Source organism: Rhinatrema bivittatum, chromosome 6, assembly GCF_901001135.1.
Source record: "Rhinatrema bivittatum chromosome 6, aRhiBiv1.1, whole genome shotgun sequence".
In the NCBI taxonomy this organism is placed as follows: Eukaryota; Metazoa; Chordata; class Amphibia; order Gymnophiona; family Rhinatrematidae; genus Rhinatrema; species Rhinatrema bivittatum.
In genome coordinates this window covers 5,124,163-5,145,874 of record NC_042620.1, presented here as the reverse complement: position 1 = coordinate 5,145,874, position 21,712 = coordinate 5,124,163, and the positions used below count along the sequence as shown (strand labels likewise).

The window sequence follows — 21,712 nt, the reverse complement described above, 5'->3', positions numbered from 1 at the left end:
TCCCGGTGGTTCGGGATGTGGAGGTAGGCCTCCGTGAGATCCAATGAAGCGAGGAACTCTCCTTGATGAACCGCCGCCAATACCAAGCGTAGAATTTCCATGCGAAAGCGGGGCACTCTGAGAGCTCGGTTGACGGTCTTGAGGTCCAGGATGGGACGGAAAGTACCCTCCTTCGTGGGCACCACGAAATAGATGGAGTAATGTCCCCGACCCAATTCGGAGGCGGCTACCGGCACTATCGCCCCCCCGAGAGAGGAGGCGGTCGAGGGTCTGCCGAACCACCCTTCGCTTGAGTAGGGACCCGCACGGTGAGAAGAGAAACCTGTCCCTGGGCGCGCGGACAAAATGCAATACGTAGCCGTGTTTTAGGATATCCAGGACCCACTGATCCAACGTAATCTGGACCCACTCTTCGTAGAAGAGAGCAAGCCGGCCCCCTACCCGAGGGGACGGCTCGTGGGTCGGCCTGGCATCATTGTGCTGATTTAGAGGGGGTGCTCGCCCCTTGGCCCTCCTTACCGGGCCTGCGCCCTCGAAAGGACCGGTTCCAGGTACGAGAGCGAGACGAGGTGGCCCGAGGAGACTGCTGCTGTCTTGCAAGCCGGAACCGACGCTGGTTCCGTCTCCGGTTTCTGGAGAAACTGAACGACCTTGTGGAGCGAGGCCTATCCTCCGGGAGCTTATGCACTGCATTCTCGTTGAGGGACTTGATGATTTGATCCAGGTCCTCTCCGAAGAGGAACTTGCCCTTGAACGGAAGCGACCCTAGGCGAGTCTTAGATGAGGCATCGGCTGACCAGGTGCGGAGCCACAGTAGGCGACGTGCCGAGACTGCCACCACCATTGTCCGAGCCAGGACCCGGAGAAGGTCATATAGCGCGTCCGCACCATAGGCCACCACAGCCTCCAACCTGTCCGCCTGTTGCACCTCGGCCGCTAGTAAATCCTGGGAAGTGAGAAGTTGTTGCACCCAGCTCAGCCCTGTGCGTTGTGCTAAGGAACTACAGATGGCCGCCCTCATCCCGAGCGCCGCAACCTCGAAGATCCTCTTAAGGTAGACCTCCAACTTCCTGTCCTGCAGGTCTTTCAGCGCCGTGCCCCCCGTCACCGGAATAGTTGTATGCTTTGTGACCGCCGAGACCACTGAATCCACTGCCGGGACCCTTAACAGCTCCAGGAACTCCTCCGGGAGTGGATAGAGCTTCTCCATCGCTCTACTGACCCTGAGCGTGGCCTCCAGGGTGTCCCACTCCCTGGAGATCAATTGCAAAAAGCTAGGATGCATAGGGAAGGCCTTAGCCATGGGCCGCAGGCCTGCCAGAAGGGGATCCCCCTTTCTTACCTTGGGCTCCAGTGGGCTCGGGTCCAGAGGAGCATCGATATCCATCTCCCGCAGGATGTGGGGGATCAGGTCATCCAGTTCATCCGACTGGAAAATCCGAAGGACCCTCGGATCGTCACCCTCCACCTGGGGCGCCAAGGTGGGGTCATCCCCGGCTGGATCTGGGAGTGGGTCCTTCTCCGGAGCCGCGTGCGAACCACTCGCAGCCCCCGCTGGGTCGGGAGGAGGACCTGGCTGCTCCCCCGATGGCTGTCCACTATCCCGTGGGGAGAACCCTCCCAGCGGGCAGGCCGAGCGCGGGAATTTGGAAGGGGAAGGCCCCATGGAAAATCCCAGGGGCAGACTGCTGCTCTGGAGGAAAGCCCTATGCATAAGCACCACGAATTCCGGGGAAAACGCAGGCACCCCCAGGGAAGGGCCCACCGGGGTCCCTTCTGAATGGCTCTGCCCCTGAAGCCCAAAAGGTGCTAGGACCGGCGGCGCCGCTGTGGTCAGGCCCTCTGCGTCCTGATCTGACAAGCCGGCATCGTCATCTGAAAACAAAATGGCCACCGTTCCCGCGCTCAGCGGGAACGGGGCCTGCCGCTTGAGAGCCGCGTGGTCATCCCCGCGGGCTCCTGTGCCGTCTCCCGGCCTAGCACTGTCTTCCCCCGCGGGGAGACAGCTCGCGCAAAGTCCCTCGCGCGACAGCTGGCTCTCCTGTCAGCCACTGCCCGAACAAGCCGCCATGCGCGGCATCACCAGGCCCTGGGAGAGGCAGGAGCAAGAATCTCGGCGGGAAATCCTGCGTCCGCCGGACAGAGCGCGCGAATCGCCCCCCCAACCGACCCGAAGGAGCCGCTGAGGAAATTGACCTCCCAGCGGCTAGCAGCCCCGGGGAATGGCATGTCGCGGGGCCGCAGGTCGGCGTGAACAGAGTAGGGAGGGGGGGCGGTTGTCAGCATCACTGATATGCACCCCCCGGGATCCGGCGCAAATCCGAGGTACCAGCGGAGATTGCTAAAAAGAAACCGAACAGACCAAAAATAAACACTTACCCTGACTAGCCCCGAAAGGACAGAAGGAGAAGGAACACAGGAAAGAAAGACAAGGCACAGACCTGTCACCAAGTTCCCCCTGCTCCCCCAGCAGCAGAAGCTCTGCCGCCCTACCTGTCCTCCAACTCTCTCTTTATTAATATTTATTCTATTACTTTCTTTTTTTTTTTTTTTTAACTTGATCCCTCACAACTAGAAACAGAGACCTAGAAGCCTAAGCCCCTGTGCTGGGGACTGCCAGTCCCCTGCTCACATCTGCTGGAGTCAGAAGATACTGAAGATTGAGGGAAGGGAGCTGAGGTTATATAGGACCTCCTCTCGAGTTTTGTTCTGACTCCATCTGCTGGACGGGGGACATAACCCACCATCTGGACTGATCCTGGTACGTACAGGGAACTACTGATGACATAAGCAGGCCCTCACTATTTAAGCTCAACCTGGAGTGCCTAACGCCGCCTCAGCAACGGGTCTCCTGCCTTGTGCACAGCGTGTTGCTCCCGAGTTCGTGTGTTCTCTCATCCAGCCTTTCCCTGCCCAGCCTGCCTCTCCAACTTTGCTTGGCCAGCCTGTCTCATCCAGCCTCATCCTGCTAGTTTTGTCCAGTGTCTGTCAGTCCCTGTCCTCCCTTGGCTTGTTGTCCTAATACTGAACTTAGTCTTGGACCTGACCACATTTGCCTGCCATCTGGACCTGATTCTTGCCTTGTACTTGACTATGCACTTGCTTGCTGCACTTGCTTGACTCCTGGCCTGCCTCCAGCAGGTCACTGTTCTCTTCCATCGCCCTAAGGACCCATCTAAGTCCTGCTGGCTGCCAGAACCCAAAAGATCAACCTGTAGGCGAGGCAGCTGGTATAGGTCAAGCACCAATCTGTCCTGCTTTAGGGTGCATTCGCCTGCTGTTGGTGTAGGACTTGTAGGTTTGCCCACAAGGCTGTTTCAACTACACCACAGCACCAAGGGTTCATTTCCATGGCATTCATCACAATGTACTGGGACTGTTTCTTTTTAATATAATTTATAAATGACCTGGAAAGGGGAATGAGTGAGTTGATCAAGTTTGTAGACGACAAAATTATTTCAAGTTGTTAAATCACAAGTGGATTGCGAAAAATTGCAGGAGGACCTTGCAAGACTCGAAAACTGGGTATTCAAATGGCAGATGAAATTTAATATGGACAAATGTAAAGTATTGCACTTGGGGAAAAGTAATGCACAGTTTTTATATTTTTAATATGAATGTTACATCTTATGTCGCCTTTTAAAAGTGTGACATTTTGATAAACATTAGGAAAAGCTCTGTTGCTGAAACATTGTTACATGTAAACCGATATGATGTCTAAAAACGAATGTCGGTATAGAAAAACTTTAAATAAAGTATCTGGATGTCTTAGTGGCTAATACTTTGAAAGCCTCAGCTCACTGTGCGGCAGCAATCAAAAGGCAAACAATATTAGGAATTATCGAGAATGTCAACGCTTTTTTAATTGCTCCATGGTTCAAGCTTAGATTGTAAACTCTCTAGGGATAGGGAATTAATTTACAGCGCCTGAATATAATCTGCTTTGAAGTGTCAAAAAGCAGAATATAGAATAAATAACTAAATGGTGAGGCCGCACCTGGAGTACTGTGGGCAGTTCTGGTAGTTGCATCTCAAATAAGAGACCGGTAGTTGTATTGGAAAAGGTACAGAGAAGGGAGACTATAGTGATGTGCCTGCATCTGGTTCTCCAGGGGGCACTGTCTTCAGCTGGATTCTATACAGGAGACATGATAACTGGTGGGTTTGGCAATGAAGAGGCATGAGGGCAGTCAGTTCATCATACCCCGAGTTATTCCTTTTCTAAAGCTCTGGGATATACTTATATGTATAATGGGTTCCTCTTTGGTCTATCACCCCAGCAACCAATTTCACTTCCCTAAAGCTTGAGACCTTATAATTCTAAACCCTTTATAAATCCCTGGTTTTTCCCAATTATCACACAACTAGTCGAATATACTAGAGCACAACTATTTCCTTCTCTTTTAGTCACACAACAGGGTTAAGAATCCTTCAAGTCATCACAGAGTTTAGAGAATTTAAATTAGCTTCAAAGCTGAATTTGACACTTGTTAGACCCAAGACCAGATTAACAGCTGAAAGAAGCATTTAAACTTGTTACAGACAGCTTCCATTAACTTTAATACCAGCATATACATCTCCAATGGGTTTATTCCCATGTACTTCTTTAAATCTGCAGTTTCTTCTAATGGCCATTTCTTTAATTCTGTGTAAACTGCAAAACCCTCCAGCACCAGACTCTTGAGCCCAACTCACAGATCTCCTTATGACAATGTTAGCTGGAATTCCTCTTCAACAGTAGCTTTAACCCATTACACAATTGCTCCTAGCAGATAATTAAGAAAGCCTCATTAGCTGCAGGCAAATTGGTACACTCCAATCCCCAAACGTGTGGTTTCTCCTAAAGACTATCAGTTAAGGAGGTTCTGTTAATTGCAATCCTCTGAAGCAGTGCTCACATTGACAGGAAATTGCTCCAGGCGCAAACAAAAGTACGCGGGATTTTAGTGGATACGCGCGGAGCCGCGCGTATCCACTAAAATCCTGGATCGGAGCGCGCAAGGCTATGAATTCTGTATAGCCGGCGCGCGCCGAGCCGCGCTGCCTACCCCCGTTCCCTCCAAGGCCGCTCCGAAATCGGAGCGGCCTTGGAGGGAATCCTCTAACGCCCTCCCCTCATCTTCCCCTCCCTTCCTCTATCTAACCCACCCACCCAGCCCTGTCTACACCCCCCCTTACCTTTCTCCGGGGATTTACGCCTCCCGGAGGGAGAAGTAAATCCCTGCGCGCCAGCGGGCCTCCTGCGCGCCGGGCCGCGACCTGGGGGCGGGTACGGAGGGCGCGGCCACGCCCCCGGACCGCCCCGGGCCGTAGCCACACCCCCATACCCACCCCCAAAACGCTGCCGACACGCCCCCGAAACGCCGAGACGACCGGGCCCGCCCCCCCCGACACGCCCCCCTCGGAGAACCCCGGGACTTACGCGAGTCCCGGGGCTCTGCGCGCGCCGGTAGGCCTATGTAAAATAGGCTCACCGGCGCGCAGGGCCCTGCTCGCCTAAATCCGCCCGGTTTTGGGCAGATTTAGGCGAGCAGGGCTCTGAAAATCCGCCCCTAAGAGTTTAGATTATTACAGAGTCACAGTATAATTTATTAGCAAAGGAATCTATAACTCCCACATTTGTAGGCTTCTCAGTGTTGCTCATCTAAGTGTAATCTCCCCATTCTTTTTCTCTTCAACATCACTAATCAACAGACTTGCACATAGATCAGCTTGTCTTCGATAATTAAAGTAAGACAGTCTCTTCCTGGATAATAGCATTTAACTTAACTTGAAGCAGTAGTTTGTCCAGTCAGTCTGAGTCCTCGTCTGTTGCCTTGTTCTCTTCCATAGCTAGGGCTGGTGAAGACCTGTTGGGGACTGCCTGCTCTCCTTGCTCATGCAGAAAACCTCTTATACACTGAAGCAGCTACCAAACAGAAGTTTGTCGCCCAATGCTCATTTGTTCCTGCTGGCTCTCAGTCAAAGTCAGTCAAGCAAGGTATTATGGGGGTTGTAGTCCTAAACCACAATGATCTCTGTTTCTCAGCCCTGTTATTCTCTGACAAGGAAAAAATGGTTTGTTTGTTTTTTAAAGTCATAGCCCCTTTTCTACGCAGGAACCTCTACCAAACCATCACAGAGACCAAAAAAGCAAGTCTGCTTACCATAAAGGTAACAGGATGATCTGTGGGTGGAACCCTCTGGCAGCAATGGGCAGAAAAATCTCTCCAAACTATGTGGGGCCGATGCAATAAATGTGCATAGAAAGCGGGCGCTGAACAGTCAGTGCCTGCTTTCTTAACATGCCCCAGGCACCCCCAAGGGGGGCGCCATGCAATATTTAAATTAGGTCACGTTAGCAAGAAGGCGATAGGGTCGCTTGCGCGCCTCTAGTGCCTCCTTGCTAACAAGAATCCGATCGGTTTTCCTAACTCGGCCGGCCGTCAGTTAGGAAAACAGACACCAAGGGTTCAGGAAACGGACGCTTGTCAGTTGAGCATCCGTTTCCTGCACCCAACTGTCAAGTGTTTTTTTGTTTTGTTTTGTTAAACTTGTTTCTTTAAGTTTTTCCTCCTACTTAATATCGCAATGATATTGAGTAGGAGGAAGTACAGGAGAGCAGTTTTTTCTGCTTTTCTGTACTTGTTTTAAATGAGCTCGGCTATTAATGCCTGCTCCAGGCAGGTATTAATAGCTTATCGCTAAATGTGCATCCGAGACGCACATTTTTTTTTTTTGCATTGGAGTACGGTAAATGCCTAATAGCCTCATTCACATGCATTTGCATGTGATGAGCGCTATTAGATTCACTCCGCGTTGGACGTGCATTGAATAGGCGCTAATCTCCTTATTGCATTAGGGGACTGATTAGCACCTATTCAACCCAAGTCCGACTGCAGGTTATACAGTGCGCTCGGCTGAGCACACTGATTTGCATCGGCCCCTTTGAGTTTTTAGCTCTACCAGACGTGTGGGAGTTCCTGCTCAGGAGTCATTACTAGCACCTCCTCAGTCTGTTCCAAAAGCAGTAGAGTATTATGAGTCTGCTATCCAGGGAGGAAGTCACGCATTTCATGGCTAATTCATCTTATCTACGGAAAATACTTTATGGTAAACAAACTTGCTTTTTTCCCCTGTTGATAAGCAGGACTGAATTAGCCATGATCTGTAAGGAGTCCCAAGCTAAGGATTGCAGCATAGCATTCTAATATAGCAAGCCAGACTCCACCATGGAGAGCAGACTACTTAGACACAGTATGATGTAGCACAGCAAACCCCACTAAAACCATCCATAGAAGCTAGGGCATCCAGACTGTGGTGGGAAGTGAATGTATGTACAGATGACCAGGTGGCAGCTTTACAGATATTCTCGATTGGAATATCTTTCAGGTAAGCAGTAACACAAATCTAATGAGCCCTGACTAGGTCCACTAGTCCAACAGCTAGTCCAACAGCCTGACTTAGAATTGTCCCAGCAATCATGTAAATAAACAAGCGCTAAATCATGTATATAAGTTATCATAAGGACGGCTCCTTGCCTCCCTCATATACTCCCTTGTATATTATACTCTATCTTCGTTCCCCTTCTTATTTCCTACTCCAAGTTAACGCATCCTTGTTATAATGTAACTTTATACTCCTTCAAATTGTCTCTTGTTATTGGTTGGTTATAGTTACTGCTTGTTCGATGTAAACAGAGTTGATTTGATTTGTATCAAGAAAGTCGGTATATAAAAGCCTTTAATAAATAAATAAATAATAGGTCCATAAGTTCCTGGTCAGCTGTCATGTAACAGTGTTGAATCCAACTAGTTATCTAGTTAAAAGACATCCATTTGGAAACATATACCCAACCAATTCGGACATTAAGAGACAAAACAACTGAGGAGTTTTCCTGTGAGACTAAGAATGGCGTTTGTAGTAGGCCAGGGCTCTATTGCAATCGAGTGTATGCAGTAACTTCTCCCCTTCTTGTACATGGGGTTTCGGGTAGAAGGTACGCAGAGTGATCGACTGATTTAAGCGGAAAACGGACACCTCTTTTGATAAGAACCTGGGATGTGATTCCAAGACCATTTTGCGGTATAAGAAATGTACATAAGGGGGTGGTGAACTAAGGCTTGGAGTTCATTCACTCTGCGTGTAGAAGTAACAGCCTTCCAGGTCAAGTACTTCAGAGAAGACAATTCCAATGGCTTGAAGGGGGCCTTCATCAACAAGGTGAGCATCACATTGATATCGCAAGGGGCAGGAGGTTTCTTGACCAGCAGCCAAAGGTGCAGGAGGCCCTTCATGAACTTGGAAACTAAAGGATGAAGGAAAATATAAGCACCATTCTCCAGCATGTGAAACACTGCAATGGCACTCAGGTGAACTCTGAGGGAGAAAGTTGTCTGTCCTGTGCCTAGTAATGCAGATATACTAGGAGAAGATGTGGCCTGCAAGTGAAAGGATTCAAGGCACGCAGGGTTCGCCAGTATGCGTGATGCCTCCATTTGAAAAAGTAATTGTGCTGTGGCTGGTTTCCTAGTGGAGAGGAGAACTTCCTGAATCAAATCCGGCAAGGACAAGTGCGCTAGGACTGAGTGTTCAACATCCAAACTGCCAGAAGAAGCGATGGTAGCTTGAGATGTAACAAACTGCTGCCCTCCTGGGTCAATAGGGATGGACTGTTAAGAGTCTGATGGGAGGTCTAATGGAGAACTGCACCAGATAAGCAAACCACGGGTGTCTGAGACACACTGGTGCTATCAGTATCATTTTGGCCTGGACCCAGATGACATTCTGGATGGTATGTCCTGTAAGTGGTACTGGTGGAAAAACAAACAACATCTCCGCGCCAGGGTAGGAGGAATGCGTCTGGAGCATCCCACTGCAGGCTGGGACTTACAGAGAAAAAGTAGTTGAGCTTACTGTCCTTTGTTGCAAAGGGGTCTCTCAAAGATCTTCAACTTTGAAAAAGCCACTCAACCGTGGATTGGTCTATTGACCATTCATGTGGGCAGAACGCTCGACTAAGTTTGTCCACCACAGTGTTGTCTACGCCGGGCAAACTGGTCACTTGCAAGGAGGCATTGTTTTGAACTGCCCGTTGCCAGATGCATAAGGTCTCCCAAAAGATCCAAGATACAGTACCACCTTATCTTTTTACACTGAAGATTGTGACTTGGTTGTCCACCTGGATCATGACATTTCTCCCTCTGAGAACATGGCTGAAGGCTCACATGGGCATGATGGATCACTCTGAGCTCCAGTAAGTTGATCTATAATAGACTCTCCTGAGCTGACTAGAGACCCTGAGTCTTGTAATGCAACATGTGAGTTCCCCAGCTGAAGACATTTGTTCTATTGAGTTCTTAAGCCCCATTGAAGTCTGTGCATATGTAAGCATGTTAAGAGGCACCAAATGGATAGCTGCTACTAGATGACCTAGAACCTTGAGCAGGTGGCGAGCTGTGCTTTGGGACGATATCATAAGTGCGTTAACCATCCTGCAGAGAGTGGCAATCCTGTCTGGAGGAAAGAATGCGCTCGCCTGAGTAGTGTCTATAATTTCCCCAATGAATTGCAGGCATTGAGTGGCTTTCAGGACAGACTTCTCGAAGTTTATGAGGAACCTTAACAATGGGAGAAGGTAGATAGTGGTCTGGGTGCGTCTGCAGAGGATGTCCTTTGACAGCATCACCAACAACCAGTCATCCTGTTAGGGAAATAATTGAATTCCTTGACATTTGAGGTGAGCGGCAACCACTGCCAGGCATTTCATCAAGATCCATGGGGAAGATGAGAGTTCAAATAGCAGTACTTTGTAGTGGTAGTGGCAATTGGCCACCCTGAAGCAGAGGAACTACCAGTAAGACAGGTGTATGGGGATGTGAGCATAAGCATCTTTGAGGTCCAGGGAGCACATCCAGTCATTGGAAGAAGGGAAGTATGATGGCCAGAGAGAGCATTCTGAATTTCTCCCAGCAAAAGTGTTAATTGAGCCTGCGAAGAAGATCCAATATGGGTCAAGGAACTCCCCCCGCCCCAGCTTTCTTCAGTATTAGAAAATATTGGGAATAAAACCACCTTTGTAAAAGGGGTCAGTACCTCCTGAATTGCATCCTGGTGTAGGAGTAGATGGACCGTTTGGGTCAGTAGCTCCACCTGGGTGGGATGGGGGGGGGGGGGGGCAGTGGGCAGCACAGCGATGTATGGAATTGAAGGCAACCAATGTTCTATTATGCTCAATACCCATCAATTGTTGGTGATTTGCCTCCAGGTAGATAGGACGAATTAGAATCTCCCTCCATTCAAGAAGTCGGCTCTGGGCAGGGGAAGTAAAAAACATGATGCCACTTTAGCGGTTGCTGGTGTTTGTCAGCAATGTTCCCTCAAGTGTACACGCGAAGGTGGCCCTTAGGGCTGTTGTCTGGTAGGGGGAGGGGAGGCAATTGGTTGTGTGAATATGGCCAGTACAGCTGCCTATGGGTAGTACAATCTCTTGTGTGAGAAGCACTATCATCTAGCAGTAGGGTTGCGTGTCCACTGTAATCAATAAGGACTGCACACCACATTTTGCTCTTTGATTTGAAACATCTTTTCTGAGTTTCTCCCCAAAGATATTGTCTTCCAGGCTATGTAGGGTCCGCCATCTTTTCATGTACATCCTACGAATGCTGATGGCCTGAAGCCAAGTCATGCAGTGAGCGAGCACCTATTGAAGTTGCCAATGTGTGGGCAATCATGTCAAATGTCTCAAACTGACCACAGCAAATGGCAGACTGCTCCTCCACATCATGCAAGGGAGTGGGCAATATCTGCTCTCCATTTTCTGCTTGAATGAATGGCTTGTGGTTCTGGACACACTTGTAGATACAGTAACTTCCAAAAGTACTCAACCCCCTAAAAGGTCATATTTGTGTGGATTAAAATGACATACAGATTGTTCCAGACAGTATGTTTATTGCAAACCAGTATACCCTCAAAGTAAATTTTCAAAGTCACAATTCATTATTTCTCTGCAGCAGCCTATTGTCCTTTCCTGAAGGAGTATTCACCCTCTTCATCGCAGATTCCATTACCAGCGAATTGCAGGGCAGCTGTATGACTCCATATCCCAGAACCTTCCACATGAAAAATTTCAAGTCCAGCTTCCATGCCACGGTGGACTCTGAGAAAAGTGTCTCCCATATCTTCATGAGTACAGTGTCCAACAGTGTATGTGTGTAATGCAGACTGTTCTGATGGGATGCTTAGAATCTTTAAAATGCCGGAAGACCTCCAACCCAGAATCAGGATCCTTCCGTACTTTCACCTTTGGCACTGCACCCATCTTTTCCACAAAAAATGGGAGTATGTGAGGTCTTCAGATTGAGAAGTGTGGTCAGGCAGCCCAGGAGGCATATCAGAAATGATGTCCCTTGAGCTGCTTTGGGACTCCCCAGGGGAGAGAGGATCGATCATGCAGATGAAAGAGACCTGGAATGGGTTTGTGGAGTTAGAGCCAGAGGCGGGGGTAGGTTGATGTTCCCCACTACCGAGCTACAGTGGGTCAAAAGAAGGGGAAATGGGAAAAAAATGGGGCACCAAGCATGACCCATTCCACCAAGGCAGGAACGATAGAGTAGGCTGGTGGGAAATCCAGGCACCAATGAAGGAAATAGCTTGTACCTTCTTTACCTCCATATGTCCATAATTTGTTCCATAGCCTGCTGAGATCATTGGCCAGGGGTCAAAGGAGGGGCATCTTCCTCCAAAACAAGAACAGGTTCTCCCTCTAGCAACTTGTAGTAAGGTAGTGGAAGAAAGGAGCAAATAGGTTTTGGGATCTGTAGACATACACCCTGTAACAGTGTCTGAGGAACTGGGAGGGCTCTGGTCAGAGGAGGCAGGACATGGAGTGTAGAGTCTGCCCGCAAAAGAGCCGGAGCTGTGTACCGTTGAATGGGCAACACTGCCCTTATGATTTCAAAAGCAGCCCCTTCTCTGAGTGTCCCATTAATACTGGCTAGCAATAGTCGCCCCCCTCTTTGAGGCTTTGGAAGCTGTCAAACAAGGCGAGGGAGGAGGGAGAGAATATATATTAGGTTTCATTATTCAAGCTCACTGAAATGACCAACCTACTCTTGGGGAGTGGCCTGCATCCCTACATCCTGTTTCATTGACTGATCTGTGCTCCTCGACTCCTTTTTGCACCTGTTTTAAGGTGGCTTGATTTGTGCATCAAAGTTTCGATGCATGCTTTGGGTTCGTCAAGATGCAGGAAGGTCCAGCATCCAGACACACCGGTGCACCAAAGTTAGGCTGCTTCAGGGTTCCATGTAGTGACGCCTTATGCGTTTCAATGCCATTTGTGTTGGAAGATCTGATGCTAGGTGCCCAGAGCATTTGAAGTCAGGTTTAGGAGGCTTGTGGCAATCCTGCATCAAAGTTTTGGACTTCTTGGGAGGCACCAGCATAGTGTGCAACAAAGACTTCTGGTGCTTGGCCTTAGAAGGCCATTCAACCCCTCACATCGATGCGTGTCAAGGTGGCATCAAGCTTGATCGGCTCTCCCCCACTCAATCTCTTCCGTTTATGAAGCCAGCCCTTGAAGACTTACTTTTGACACTTCCCAAAGAGAAGGAAGAATGGTGGTGCAGTTGGAGATGGAGATGGAGCGCTTTCAATTTTGCGGCTCAGACATGCCCCCTCAGGCAAAGCAGTTGGCCTGAATATGTTCAGGACCCAAGCAGAAGTAGCACCTGTCATGGCTGTCAGTCAGGGACATTATCTGGATGTAGGAGCAGGCCTTGAAGCCATTGGCAGTTCTCTTGGTGGCCATCGTCCTTTTTCAGATTTTTTTTCCTCTCTTCTGCAGAAACCCTTAATGGAAGAGTAGCACTGAAAAAGTGCTGTTGTGAGGTTCACCAAAGCAAATGAGGAAATAATGGCAAAAAACTGACTAGAATATATGTGAGGAGCATAGACAAAAACAGACCTAGGATCTGCAGAGAATGTCCTCACATGTCTGGTAGAGCTAAAAGCTCTAATAGCATGGAGAGACAGTTCCGGTCCCAGTGTCACCAGAGGGCACCACCCAAATGGCTAATTCAGCCCCTGCATATCGACGGAAAATGATAAAGGGGGTGGAACAGCTTCCCTGTGAGAAAGGCTAAAGAAGATAGGGCTGTTCAACTTGGCAAAGAGACAGCTGAGGAGGCACTGCATGAAATTAGTAAGTAGCACATTCAAAACAAAAAAAAAAATCAAGAGAAAATTCTTAACAATTAAGCACTGGAATTCACTGTTGGAGGATGTGGTTAAGGCAGTTAGCGTAGCTGGGTTTAAAAAAGGTTTGGAAAAGTTCCTGAAGAAGTCTATAAACTTGTTAACCAAGTAGTCTTTGGGAATAGCACTATTTATCACTGTGTGGTAGCAGCACAGGGTCTATTTACTGTTTGAGATCTTGCCAGATACTTGTGACATAAATTGGCCACTGTTGGAAACAGTTAATTCTTAAGTTCTTAACTACTAACCCTTTACTGTATTTGGTCCATAGACAGAAAGACAGGAAAAGAATAAAAGTAAGAGAATAGTGAGAGCAAAGAGGGACAGAAAAAGAAGTGGAAAAGTCAGACAAATGAAACAGATGAAAATAGAAAAAGATGAAGGAAAAGCGTAACAGGGAGACAAGAAATTAAGAGAACGTGGAAGAGAAATGAAAACCAGTGTTGAAGTAGAGAATCTCCATACCATCAGAGAGCACTTCATATGCCTCTGCAACTTCCTTAAACTTTTGCTCAGCAAATTCCTTGTTCTCTGGGTTCTTGTCTGGATGCCACCGCAGAGCCTGCTTTCGGTACCTGGAGGAAGAGGTTTCCATCAATAACTGCCTGCATGCCAATGGTGAGCATTGTACAATTACAATATCTTTCAAGTGCATCTATCCCTTTTCTCTGTGGACAAACAGGACAGCAAGTTTGCTTACCGTAAACAGGGTTCTCCATAGAAAACAGGATTAATTAACCATGACACGTGGGAGTGATGTCATCCGGCAGGACCCATCAGACCCTTCTAAGCTTGTAGAACTACTTCTGTATTGAGCAAGTGCAGAAAATCCCATGCAGGTATTGCCTTGAATGCCTCCTCGGTCAATTTTAGAGCTAATTCTAACTAGATAGTCAACTCTCCAGGGAGGCAGGTAGTTATTTAGCCTGGCTAATTCATCCTGCTGTCTACAGAGAACACTGTTTACTGTAAGCAAACTTGTTTTCTCTGTCAACAAGCAGGGCTGAATTAGCCATGACATATGGGAGTCCCAAGCTGAGGACTGCAGAAGAGCATTTACTGAATAAGCAGCCTGTATTCCACCATGGAGAGTAGACTACACAAAATTACTTGTCCAAACCTGTCACTCAGAGACTGTCCAGACATTAATGAGATGCAAAGGTGTGTACCAATGACCATTTTGCAGCTTTGCAGATGTCTTTTAAGCAGTACGGCTCACAGATGACACACTGATTCAGCCATGGCTCCAACTTAATGAGCCTTAACGGTATCAATAACTGTACATTTGGCCACGGCTATGCAGATTCTGTTAGGATTGTAAGAGATGAATAGATGAGAAGCCTGACAATGTGGCTCAGTTCTCTGACAATATCCCAAGGCTTTTTTAGTCTAAGATATGAAGGGCTCTCATCTTGATGCACATGTGGCCTCAGGAAGAACATAGGTAACACAGTAGTTTGATTAATATGGAAAGCTAATACTACTTTTTGTAGAAACTTTGGGCGAGTGCAAGCACCACCTACTGTGGAAGAACCATATATAAGGAGGATAATGAGCTAAAGCCTGAAGCTTGCTGACTCTGGCTGATATGACTGCTACAAGGGATATTACATTCCATGTTAGAAACTTGAGAGAAGCAGACTCCATTGGTTCAAATGGCAGTTTCATCAGTTGAGGTAGAACCACATTTAGGTCAAGGTGGTTTTAAAACTAGAGGTTTAGTATGCCATAAGCCTTTCAAGAACTTGGAAACTAACAAATGAATGGAGATTGGCTTGCCCTCGATTTGAGCATGGTAATCTGCTATGGCACAAAGATGTATACTTACTGATGAAGTGCTAAGACCTGAAGCAGAAAGAGAGCAAGTAACTAAGTAACTCTTTGGGTTCATATGCAAACAGATCCAAGAACTGTGTTGACATCATGTGGAGAATAGGTTTCATTTAAAACCATAGGCTCTCCTAGTTGATGCTTTCCTGGGAGACCCTATTATGTTCTCAGGCTCCTTGGGTAAGGACCATATGGTGATTCAACACTCAACATCCAAGCCATCAACCTGAAGGAGGGAAGGTTTGGAAAGAGACAACCTTCTTTGAGTTAAGAACAGATCTGGTCCGAAAGATTAGAGGACTATTAGACAGTGGTACCAAGCACGCAAACTAAATTTGTCTGGGCTAAACTGGAACTATGAAGATCAGACGGGCCCAGTCTTTGAGCATTTTTTAGTACCATTCTATCACCTAAGCAGAAGTGTCCTGAGCAGATCTGAGGGCCTCATTTACTAAGCATTTTTCTAGAAACAGAATAGAAGAAAAGCCTTAGTAAATCAGGCCCCGAGTTTGTTGGGAAGAACATTCTACCACAAAGTTGATTGCTGGAAATCCTCATTGTTGGCTGCTGCTTATGTTGAAGAGACCATGCGTGTGTGGATGAAAAACTCTACTGAAGAAATCTGTTAACATGTTGGATATCCCTGGAAAGTAGGTTGCTTGTAGGACAACTCAATATTTGCATGTCCATTCCAACATCTTTATTGCCTCTTGGCAAAGAATCCATGACCCTGTGCTTCCTATGGCTTCTTAGTGGTCAGTTTAAATGAGAATACTTTTCCCTTGGAGGAGGCAAGTGAAAGTTGTTAGAGTGTATGTGATCACTCTCAATTAGAGATTGATTTGACATTGTCTATGAATGACTAAGTTCCTTGAAATCAAAAAGGCCCCATGTAGACACCCAATCCCTTGTGGAGACATCAGTCCCAACACAACTTGCTGTAGAAGTAGCCTGAATGATGCTCTCTCCTGAAGGAAAAAAGGATCTACCCAGCAGTGCAGTTCTTGTTTCATTTCTTGTGAAATTTCCACTTTGGTTGTCAGAGGTTGTGTTATATAGAATTTTGGAAGGCCCTACTTGGCCTACGTTTCTGATATCACACTGTCCAGCTTTACTGCATTGATCTGGTCCTTCAGAATTTACTAGGAACTACCTTAAAGCTATGAACTGAATAACCTATACTAAACTACTGCAGCACTGACCATAGCTAGCTTCAGCCAGTTTAGATTAGTTGTTTCTCTGAAAAGTACCGTTAAGAACTGTTAGTTGCAATTTATATCTAATAACGCCTAAAGGCTTATGGTAATAAACGCCTAGAGGCTTAGGGAGGAGGAATAGCCTAGTTGTTAGAGCAGTGGACTATGAACCAGGAGACCAAGGTTCAAGCCCTGCTGTCACTCCTTGTGACCTTGGGCAAGTCACTTTACCCTACATTGCCTCAGGTACAAAAACTTAGATTGTAAGCCCTCTGGGGATAGAGAAATACCTACAGTACCTGAATGTAAACCGGTGTGATATCTCAATTGAGATTGAATGTCAGTATATAAAAACAATAAATAAAATAAATGACATACTAAATAATGAATTACGAATAACCTAAAGTGATAGGTCTCAAAACAGCTGTTTTCCTCAGTATGCATAAGATTGCCTGGGGAGTCATCTGGGTGTGGTCATTGTCTAAAACACTCAAACAGGAAGTTGGCTAAGGGCCATGGTGTTCCCCAATCTTGGGAGCCTGACAGTTTTTAGCGCATTGGCCATACAGAGCAATGACCAGGCTTTCCAGGTGAGTGTTTTTCCTTTTTACCTTGCTACGTGGTTTCGCTGGCCTTTGTTCTACTGTGATCTCTCTCTTGCCTTCCTTTCATTGCTCTCTGCCTCTTAGTTTTAAAACTGTCCACTGCTTTGAGATTATATGATACGGTCTGGAATTGTCTGCTATATGAGGCAGTGCATGAATTTATGTTCCCTACCTTGTTTCTTTCTGATAAAGAAACAGGCTTTCTCCCTAGGTTTTCACTGTGCCAGGAAAGATATAGGGTTGCAAGGGTGCACCTCTCCTTTTTAGGATTCTGTCTATTATTAGAGGAATTACCTTTTTTGTTTAATCCCTACAGTGTTTATCTGTCTTCCCCACTCCTGCCTTGGCCCCCTCTTCCCTTCATAACTGCAGTTCCGGCTTGGGGTTGCTGCCCAGCACCAGTGCAGGGGGAATTTGAAGACTCTTCCTGCTGCCTATCTTTATACTTTACTTTATAGTAGTTTTATGTTAAGCTAACTCTTTCTCCCTCTTAGTTGTCCCGAATGCATCACCTTGTTTTTTGTAACTTTCTTCTTCTTTATACTAAATAACTGGTTACCCCTGTTTTGCTGTAAACCGGTACGATAAGATATTTATCTTGAGTATCGGTATATTAAAAGATTTTAAATAAATAAAAATTCTTGGAGAAGTCCATTAATGGCTATTAATCAATTATACTTAGGGAATAGCTACTGCTATTAATTTCATCAGTAGCATGGGATCTTTTTAGTGTTTGGGTAATTGCCAGGTTCTTGTGGCCTGGTTTTGGCCTCTGTTGGAAACAGGATGCTAGGCTTGATGGACCCTTGGTCTGACCCAGCATGGCAATTTCTTATGTTCTTATAAATATCTGTGTACAGAAGCTCATGTTCTGCCAGTGAGCAGATGATTGCTGTCTGTTGCTAGAAGGCTTGAAAACTAGGTATCTGGAGCCACAGTGGGAGCAAGTGCTTGGATAACTTTTATGCAGTTTCTTTTTGAGACTTTGACAGAGTGAATGAGTGAGGTATTTGTAACACACTAGAGACAACCATGATGTTTTAAAAAATTTTTATTTATTATAAACTTTTTTTTACCGACATTCATGGGAACATCACGCCGGTTTACAAGTAACTGAAAAAGATTGGAAAGTACAATGAATAGGGAGAGGGGAAAAAAAGAGGAGCAGGCTAGAAGAAAAAGGAGAAGCAGCAGCTGGGACATCAAGAGAGTTAGTGAAGAACAGATAGGAACAGTTACCATTATGAGGTACAGGCGGTGAGTAACCTTATAATGTGAACAAAGTAAAAACCACGGTAGAGGTACAATGATTGTCATGGGATATGTACAATAAAGATTTTACAAAACTGTACTATTCTGAGGGAACAAAGAGAGCACCATACTATGGGGGGGTACAGAAGTAAGGGTACATACATTGGATAAGACTGGATATTGGGAAATAAGGGGTCTAAAATCAACTTCCCTCCAAAGTTTGGCCCACCAAAATATATGTGGGGTCAGTACAGTCATGAGGAGGCTAAATACTTACACAAGTGGAATAGATGGAGAAAGTACAGAGAAGGGCAACCAAAATGTTAAAGTGGATGGAACAGCTCCCCTATGAGGAAAGGCTGAAGAGGTTAGGGCTGTTCAACTTGGAGAAGAGACGGCTGAGGGGGGATATTATAAGAGGACTTTAAGATCATGAGAGGTCTTGAACGAGTAGATGTGAATCGGTTATTTACTCTTTCGGATAGTAGAAAGACTAGGGGGCATTCCATGAAGTTAGCAAGTGGCACATTTAAGACTAATCGGAGAAAGTTCTTTTTCACTCAACGCACAATTAAGCTCTGGAATTCGTTGCCAGAGGATGTGGTTAGTGTAGTTAGTGTAGCTGGGTACAAAAAAGGTTTGGATAAGCTATTGGAGGAGAAGTCCATTAACGGCTATTAATCAAGTTTATTTAGGGAAAGCAAAATTGCTTACCTTTTAATAGGTGTTATCCCAGGACAGCAGGATGTAGTCCTCACATATTGGTGACGTCACTGACTGAGCCCTATTGCGGGAAAACTTTCTGTCAAAGTTTCTAGAAACTTTTGACTAGCACTGTGAGGCCACTGAGCATGCCATGATATTCTCTGCCACAGGGGTCTCTCTTCAGTCTCGTATGTAGCAATAAGCTTTAGCAAAAATAAAATAAAAAGGTAACATACCCAACTCCGCGGGGTGGCAGGTGGGTTTCGTGAGGACTAGATCCTGCTGTCCTGGGATAACACCTATTACAAGGTAAGCAATTTTGCTTTATCCCAGGACAAGCAGGATGCTAGTCCTCACATATGGGTGATTAGCAAGCTAGAGGCTGAGTCATTTTGTAGTGAAGCAACATTGAAGCATTGTTGAAAATGAGACAGCCGAAAATCACAGCAGGTTGGATGTAGAAGAAGTTGGGATTAAACTAGAAACAAGTTCTTTAAGACAGATTGTCCATAGGCTGAATCTTGTCGTCCTTCTTTGTCCAAACAGTAATGAGCTGCAAAAGTATGAAGAGAGCTCCATGTTGCAGCTTTACATATGTCAAGAATTGGCACTGAACGATAGTGTGCTACTGAGGTTGACATTGCTCGTACTGAATGTGCCTTTACTCGCCCTTGGAGAAAAAGGCCTGCTTTTTCATAGCAAAACTGTATGCAATCTGCTAACCAGTTAGAGTATGTTTACCTACTGCGTTACCTGGTTTGTTTGGATCATAAGAAACAAAGAGTTGCGTGGATTTCCTGTGGACTGCCGTGCGGTCTCAGTAAAATGCTAGTGCACGCTTACAGTCCCAAGGTATGTAAGGCCCGTTCTCCTTAGTGAGAATGAGGTCTTGGAAAGAATGTGGGCAAGACTATGGATTGGTTCAAGTGGAATTCCGTAACTACCTTGGGAAGGAATTTTGGATGTGTACGGAGAACCACTCTGTCATGTAGGAATTTTGTATAGGGTGAGTACGTGACAAGTGCTTGTAACTCACTAACCCTTCTAGCTGATGTAATGGCTATGAGGAAGATAGTCTTCCATGTAAGAAATTTAACATCACAGGAATTCATGGGTTTGAAAGGAGAACGCATGAGCCTTGTTAAGACCAGATTCAGGTCCCATTCTGTGGCTGGTGGCCGCATTGGTGGTTTGAGTTGAGTTAAACCTCTCATAAACCTGCTGACAAGAGGTTGTATGGATATTGGTGCATCTCCAATCTTGTTATAGTAAGCTGAGATAGCACTTAAATGGACTCTGACAGATGATGTCTGAAGACCAGAATTTACCAGATGCCATAAGTGGTCTAGTAGAGAAGTTGTGGGGCAGGAGAAAGGATCAATACTATTTTGCCTGCACCACAAAGTGAATCTTTTCCATTTCAAAGAATAGTTCTTTCGTGTGGAAGGTTTGCGTGAAGATATAAGCACTTATTTATTTTATTTATTTATTTAAGTTTTTTTATATACCAACATTCAAGACAGAAGTCCCATCATGCTGGTTCACAAAGAACAGGGGTGTAAATATAATAAACATTACAATTTGAACTATAGTGCAGAAAAGCAGTTACATATAACAGGGAAACAATAACGTGGATTAAGAAGGAAAAAGAAGATCAGATAATTATATATGTAAATAATAACATTGTAAGATAACACTTGAGATACATTGGTTGAAAGATTAAGTGGTTGTAAAATCAAGCTTTCAACATCCATGCTGTCAGGGAAAGGGATTGAAGGTTGGGATGGCGCAGCCGACCCTGATCCTGAGTTATGAGAGTGGGAGCTACTCCCAGACGAATTGGATCCCTGACTGTGAGGTCTAGAAGTGTGGGAAACCATACCTGTTGAGGCCAATATGGGGCTATGAGTGAGTATCATGGACCCCTTGTCCTGTTGTAGCTTCACTAGAGTTTTGGTTATGAGTGGTATTGGAGGATATGCATATAGAAGGCCTGAGTTCCAAGGGCTAGCAAAGGCGTCCTTGGCTGGCTGGTTCTTCTGTTTTGTGTAGAGAACAGAAATTGTCCACTTTGTGATTCAGATGTGACGCAAAGAGATATATTTATTTATTTAAATCTTTTCTATACCGTCGTTAAGAAGGATTCGTCACAACGGTTTACAATAGGGCACATAAAATAAAATAAAAAATTGTTGGTTGCCCCCAATGCTGAAATATCTTGGTCACTACTGAGGGATCCAGGGACCACTCGTGTGGTTGGAATTGACGACTGAGTCAATCCGCCACTACATTGTGAATGCCTGCCAGATAAGTGGCCCGGAGGAACATTGAGTGGTTCAGGGCCCAGCCCCAAATCCGTGCAGCTTCTTGACAAAGGAGATACAGCAGGGGAAAAGAAAAACTGTTACTTCACACATCCAGCAGAGCTCTCTGCTTAAACGGCAGGGGAGAAGAAAAAAGGGTTCGCACTCACAAAGCGGGGAGTAGCTGGCTTGTTACGGCGGTTACTACCCCAAACCAAATGTACCTGATACTTCACTCTCGACGCATATCCAGCATGGCTCTCTACTTCAACGGCATCGGAGAAAGACTGATACATCACGAATTTCCAGCATAGCTCTCTGCTTCAACGGCAGGGGAAAAGAAAAACTGATACTTCACGCATATCCAGCATAACTTCAACGGCAGGGGAGAAGAAAAAAGGATTCACACTCACAAAGCGGGGAGTAGCTGGCTTGTCACGGCGGTTACTACCCCAAACCAAATGTGCCTGATACTTCACTTTCGATGCATATCCAGCATAGCTCTCTGCTTCAAACGGCAGGGGGAGAAGAAAAAAACTGATACCTCACGCATATCCCGCATAGCTCCCTGCTTCAACTGCAGGGG

General features: G+C 46.2%; 1 protein-coding gene across 10 annotated transcripts in view; it reads right to left on the bottom strand.

The window, feature by feature from the left end:
• DNAJB2 (DnaJ heat shock protein family (Hsp40) member B2) overlaps positions 1 to 21,712 on the bottom strand; it is a 497,647-nt gene that overhangs the window by 437,532 nt on the left and 38,403 nt on the right. For 8 of the 10 annotated variants that reach the window (XM_029604995.1, XM_029604997.1, XM_029604994.1 and 5 more), the window contains one exon: positions 13,702 to 13,811. The exons of the other annotated variants lie outside the window; for them this stretch is intronic. In XM_029604995.1, the coding sequence (XP_029460855.1) occupies positions 13,702 to 13,811 (110 nt within the window). The remainder of the gene's footprint in view (positions 1 to 13,701; positions 13,812 to 21,712) is intronic. 10 annotated transcript variants of the gene reach the window in all.